Consider the following 6,130-nt stretch of genomic DNA (forward strand, 5'->3'; position numbering starts at 1 on the left):
TATACCCTATCCCCTAAACAATAAAATAGACCCGTCTTCCTGCAGTGGTCCCTGGCAGTCATTCGGTCCACACTCACAGCCAGCCAAGCCCTACACTCTGCCTCTGTTCCCTTCCTCCTCTCAGGCTCTGAGGAGAATGGGGTGGGGGCAAAAGAGAGGGCATATAGGAGGGACTTTGAATTTTCAAAATGAATTCCATATTCTTTATGCAATTTTCTTCTTAGCTCACTCAGTCTGCAACACAGTTTTTATTTGCAATTAACTTTAGTATCTAATGAGGGTTATTTTCTCTGGGAAACGAAATTATGAGGAATAGAAATTTAAAGTACAGCTCAGCTTACAGGGCAGTATTACAACATTTTCTTTTCTTTCTCTTGTGGCCATGTAGATGTCCCTGGTGCCTGCTATGATGTCCTCTCTAAAAGCTGGGGACATGCTCCTGCTCCTGCTCTGCCTGCAGTATAGCCTTCCTGCACAAAGCACTTCCAGGAGGCAGTTCATGGAACACCATCACCTAAGTCCAAACAAAGAGTTCAGCGACTATAGCTGTGATGTCCTCATGACAGATAAAGCCCTGAAACCAAGGCTCTCACACCCGTTCGTTTATATGACATGGTACAAAGTTGAACACATATGCACAAGTAACAGCTGGAAAGATCGCTACAAAAATTTGTATGTTTGGGCTCAGACTCCCATTAAGGTCCTCAGGTGCCAGTGGGAGAGCTTAAAAAATCAATATACAGAGAGAAGGAGCTACAGCTATGTTCAGTTCCATTGCAATGCTGAAGGGTATGTCGACAGCATCGAGGACATGAAGGTTCTAGAGCCCATCTTGTAAAAAGTCTTGCCAGCTCTGGATGGTTCTGAAAGAGCAGTGAGTAGTTCTCACATGTCAACCTCTCTCAACCACTCCTCACTCCCCCACTCCATACACCCTTGCCTACCCACAATCCTCCAACACCCACCCTCCACCCTTACTCCCCACCCCACTCACCCTCACCCACCCCTCACCCCAATCCCACCTCTCTCACCCATCCCCCACCGTCACCCCATCCTCCATCCCCTGCTTACAATAGTTCTGTTACTTCCGTTTTGCAGTTATATGTCAATCATGTCAATAATGTCAATTGTATTTTCCAATCACATTGATTCTTGGTATTACAATCGTGCTTATGGGTTCTCTGCCTGAGATAATGTTCCTCCCTTCTTTAGTTACTCCTATTCCCATTTTTAATGACTTGAGTCTCTGTTACTGTGACAAAGCGTATGAGAGAAGGCATTCAAGAGAGGACTTACTCGCCTCCTAGTGTCTGGGCTGGCTTTCGGTCTGTGGTCTGGAGGCTCTGCTGTCCTCAGGATGAGTGAGGCAGAGCATTATGGTGGGAAATGTGGAAGAGCCTCACTTAATACAGGCTGGTAAGTAGAAAGAGAAGGGAGAGGAAGAGTATGGGGACAAGATGTGACAAAGATGGCTCCAGTGACTGACCTCCTCCAGATGGGCCCCCAGATCCACTCAGCTATGAATTCATCAATGGATTAATCCACACTCAAAGTAATTACAGCCTTCATGACCCAACTGACAAATAAGCCTTCTACTCAGGAGCCCATGGGAGGACACTGGACAGTCAAACCAAGGCAGCGTCTTCTGACTTATCCAAGATTTTTCCTGAAATCATCTTTATGCCTATCCAAACCGAATGATCTTCCCTTCCATGAATAAACTGTTATTCCACTGTGTGTCATACGTGTACATATTATATGTGTAGGGTTTGTGTGTGTGTGTGTGTGTGTGTGTGTGTGTATTGGTATGAGCAATGCAGTTACATGTAATATGAAGTTTTGATAGATTTGAGTATCTTAGACTCAAGGTTACTTTATGTATGCACCTGCATACATGTGATATGCCTATGTGCTGAGGTAGATGTAAGTCTCAACTTGGACAATGGTTGTAGAGGTACCCTGACTTCTAGCCAAATGGAAGGGCAAGGCAGAGGGCAGTAGATGACTACCTGTTGGGTCGAATAGCATGTAAGTCTCTGACTCATAGCCTAGGAAATTTGTGGGATTTCCCCCTCTTTCTTATCCTTTGGCTTAGAATTTTAATTTTGACTTTGATAAAAGTGTTCGAATCATTTGCGCCCCCTGACTGGAGAAGATTTCTAGCATAAAACAGATATTAAGGATGGTGGAGAGGTGACTCTGTACATAAGAGCACTTGCTGTTCTTCTAGAGGCCTCAAGCTCAGTTCCCAGTCCCCCATCAGGGGACTTACAACCGTCTGTGACTCCAACTCCAGGGCCTCCAATGGCACCTGCACTCATGTGCACATGACCACGCACAGCCATACACCTACACATAGTCAAAAATCATAAAAATAAATCTTAAAAATCCCTCAAGACAGACACCAGGCTATAATTAATGTAGAAGCCATAAACACTACCAGATCAAGTAATCCTGCCTGGGATGTTGTGCTGAGTAGTTTTAAACCAATTTGACACAAGCTAATGTCACCAGAGAGAAGGGAGCCCCAATTGAGAAAAAAAAAAGCCCTCATAAGATCAGGGTGCAGACAAGGCTGTAGGACATTGACTTAATTAGTGATCAATGGGGGAGGGCCTAGCCCATTGTGGGTGGAACCATCCCTGGACTGGTGATCCTGAGTTCTATTTTAAAAAAGGCCTGTTTGAGTTCCTGTCCTGACTTCTTTTGATGAGCAGTGATATAGGAAAGTGTAAGCCAAATAAAGCCTTCCCTCCCCAGGTTGGTTTTGGTCATGGTGTTTCAATAATCTACCTGACTAAGACCGAGGTCAAGATGGTTCAGCAGCAGATATGGAGATCTGAACGGAAATATTCCCATATGTTTATGTATTGGAACGCTTAGTCCCCAGTTGGTGGTGCTGTTTGGGAGGTAATAAAACCTTTTGACTGGAGCTTTGTGGGAGGAAGCGTACCATTGGTGCAGTCTTGGAGAGTTTATAATCTTGTCCAAATTCCAGTTTGATCTCCCTGCTTTCGGAATATGGTTGAAGTTGTGATCTCTCAGCTTCCTGTTTCATCAACCTGTTGCCATGCCTCCCCATATTTATGGACTCTCTTTCTAGAACCGTAAGTCATACTAAACTCCTGCTTCCATAAGTTGCTTCTGGCCACGCTTGTTTATTGCAGTCACAGAAAAGTAACTAATCCAACAGGTAAGGGGTATTGCCCACAGGCCTCAGGACCTCTGATCCCCGGAAACCACTCCAGAGGTAGAAGGAGAAAACTAACGACACAAAATTGTCTCTGCCTTCCATATGTACCATGTCATGCCATGCACACACCACACTCACACATACATATCACATATAGACACACACAATACTAATAATGCATCTTAGTGGTTTTAACATTTTTTATTATGTGTATGTATGTATATGGGGGATGCATATGTGTGAGGGTGCCTGTGGAGGCCAGAAGATGTTATATCCCCAGAAGCTGGAGTTACTGATGGTTGTGAGCCACCAAATGTGGGTATTGGGATCCAAACTCATGTCCTCTCTAAGAGCAGCTACTCTTAGCCACGGACATATCTCTCTAGCCACCCCTCAACCTAAAAACTCCAAAACTTTTCTTCTGTAAACCATACATGAACAGACAGCATTTACTGATTCATTAGGACATTTGTCTTTAGGACCTGGGAAGTAAAGTAAGTCACTTTACTTAGTGAAGTGCTCAGCATACAAGCATGAAGGCTTGAATTCAGATCCCCAGGGCCTGAACATTTGTGGTTTGGAATTCAAGAGGGACTCTGGGGTACATTAGGTAAGAGATTCATTAGAAGAGAAGAGTTATTAGCACCATGGACAGACTACAGCATGGCAGGGGCTAAGAAGACAACTCACACCAACATGGCAGAGTGAGGAGTCCTTTCTTACGGTCTCAGAGAAGGGGAGATTTCCTGTAGTTAGGCTGTCCCTGATTTCCTGATAGATGGCAGAGGAGGGGAGGAAGTCTTGCACTGATAGGAATCAGTGGATGTGAGGGAGGAGGAGGGCTCCATCTGGATGCATTGTACCTATTACACTATCAACCTTCTGTGGTGGTGTGAATAGGTCTAGCTCCCATAGACTGTATGTTTCAATGCTTGGCCCATGACGATTGTCACTGTTAGAAGATGTGGCTTTGTTGGAGGAAGTGTGTCTCCATAGAGACAGGATTTGTGGTCTCCTATGCTCAAGCTACACACAGAGTGGAACACAGTCTCCTGCTGCCTTGGGATCAAGATGTAGAACTCTCAGCTCCTTCTCCAGCACCATGTCTGCCTGCATCCTGTCATGCTTGCAATCATGATGATAATGGACTAAACGTCTGAAATGGTAAGGTAGCCCCTCTGTGCCTTAGGCCTTTATTCCTGTGAAGAGACACCATGGCCACAGCTTATTAAGGAAAATATTTAATTGTGACTAGCTTACAGTTTCACAAACCACACAAACACCAGTCTCAGTCAGACAGGAATAGTTTATTGAGTATTTGCCCCAGGACTGAACGATCAGGGCTGCAAACTAGACTCAGGAGTTGATTGTGACCCCTAGCCAGAATCCCACAGAGCTTTTAAGCCTGAAATCCACAAACATGTATGCCAAATTATTCCACCAATCAGAATTTAGGGATAGGGGACTTCCTTAGAAACATATCTTTGTCATACACTTATCCTGTTCCCGTTGGTTGAGCTATTCAATTGTGGTAGGGTGACTTGACTTGCCTACCATCCATATCCCAACTTGCCAACCAGGATGTCAGTTACCCATGTACATGTCTCTTTTTGCAAAGTAGGGTGTCAGTTCCCAGGGAGGTTTTGAGTCCAAGTTTATTGTGGCTATATAAACAAAGTAGTTCTAACTGACCTCTGTTGTGATTGGTTTCCAAGAGCACCAAAGCACAGGACATAACAGAATACTCAATTGACTCAGGCAATGAGAACGTTTCCCAGTAACAGTCATAAGAGCATGTGAGAAGGTTTCCTTGTAACAGTGACGACAGCATAAAATGGCTGGCTGGCCAGGCAGTGGTTACCCAGAACTTAACAATCTCACGGGTGTGATATAGCTGTTGTTACTTCTTATCAAAAGCTGATATGTGTGTATGTGAGTGTGTGTGTGTGTGTGGGGGGGGTCTATTCCCCTAGAGAACAAAGGCTAATATGCTTTCCCCTAATTTCTGATTGATCAGTTTAAACAAAGAAAGAACTTTTTACCCCACAGCTTTGGGCAGGTAAACGTGTTTAGGACACACCTTGAACATATCTGACCTTCCTGGACCAGTCGGCTATAAGGGGTCCCTGCTTGTGGGAGAGAAGGGTAAAGGCCTTAGATCAGCGAGGTCATGGAGAAGCCGGAAGTTTGCCGTCTTTGCTATCTCTGCTACCTATCAATGGTGCCTTTTCTTATCTATCAATTAGTCTGGCATGTGTCCAGCCCTAGTCTGGCATATGGTTTGTGTCTTTTCTGTTTTTCCTTTCTTTTTTCTTTTTCTTTTTTTTTTTTTTTTTTTAAGATTTATTTATTTATTATTTGTAAGTACACTGTCGCTGTCTTCAGACACCCATATGAGGGCATCAGATCTCATTGCAGATGGTTGTGAGCCACCATGTGGTTGCTGGGATTTGAACTCATGACCTCTAGAAGAGCAGTCAGTGCTCTTAACTGCTGAGCCATCTCACCAGCCCTTCTTTTTTCTTTTTCTTTCTTTATTATTCTCATTTTTTCTTCCCTTTACCCAAAACTAACTCTTTCCTTTCCTTTTTCTTTCCTTTTTCCTTTCTTTTCTCCCTTCCTGGTATATAGGCCATTGGTCACTCAACTTCCCGAGGGATGGAGACTGGTCTACAGTATCTGAGGGTGTATCTTTACCCCTCAGTCTCTCTTCACTCTTTACTTTTTTTCTTGCCTCTACCATTTCTTTTTAGGTTCTTCTCTCTCCTCTACTTCCCACCTGACACTAACAACCCATCCCGTCATGATTCCTCCATGCTTTTCTGTATCCCGCAGACAGATCCACAGTAACCAAGATACTGTTGGTTACTGCCAGCACACACGATACTGTTCCTTTCCCTTTCTGAGCTGTTGGAAATAAGTTCAGGCTCCAAAAGA

General features: G+C 44.2%; 1 protein-coding gene across 1 annotated transcript; it reads left to right on the plus strand.

Annotated features, from left to right (window-relative positions):
• The first annotated feature begins 388 nt into the window (after positions 1-388).
• Positions 389-951, plus strand: LOC114639658 (epididymal secretory protein E3-beta-like). Its single transcript, XM_028788429.1, has one exon. The coding sequence runs from the start codon at positions 389-391 to the stop codon at positions 836-838; it is 450 nt and encodes a 149-aa protein (XP_028644262.1). The 3' UTR covers positions 839-951.
• The last annotated feature ends 5,179 nt before the right edge of the window (positions 952-6,130 follow it).

Source organism: Grammomys surdaster, unplaced genomic scaffold (assembly GCF_004785775.1).
Source record: "Grammomys surdaster isolate TR1022 unplaced genomic scaffold, NIH_TR_1.0 125750, whole genome shotgun sequence".
Taxonomy (NCBI): domain Eukaryota; kingdom Metazoa; phylum Chordata; class Mammalia; order Rodentia; family Muridae; genus Grammomys; species Grammomys surdaster.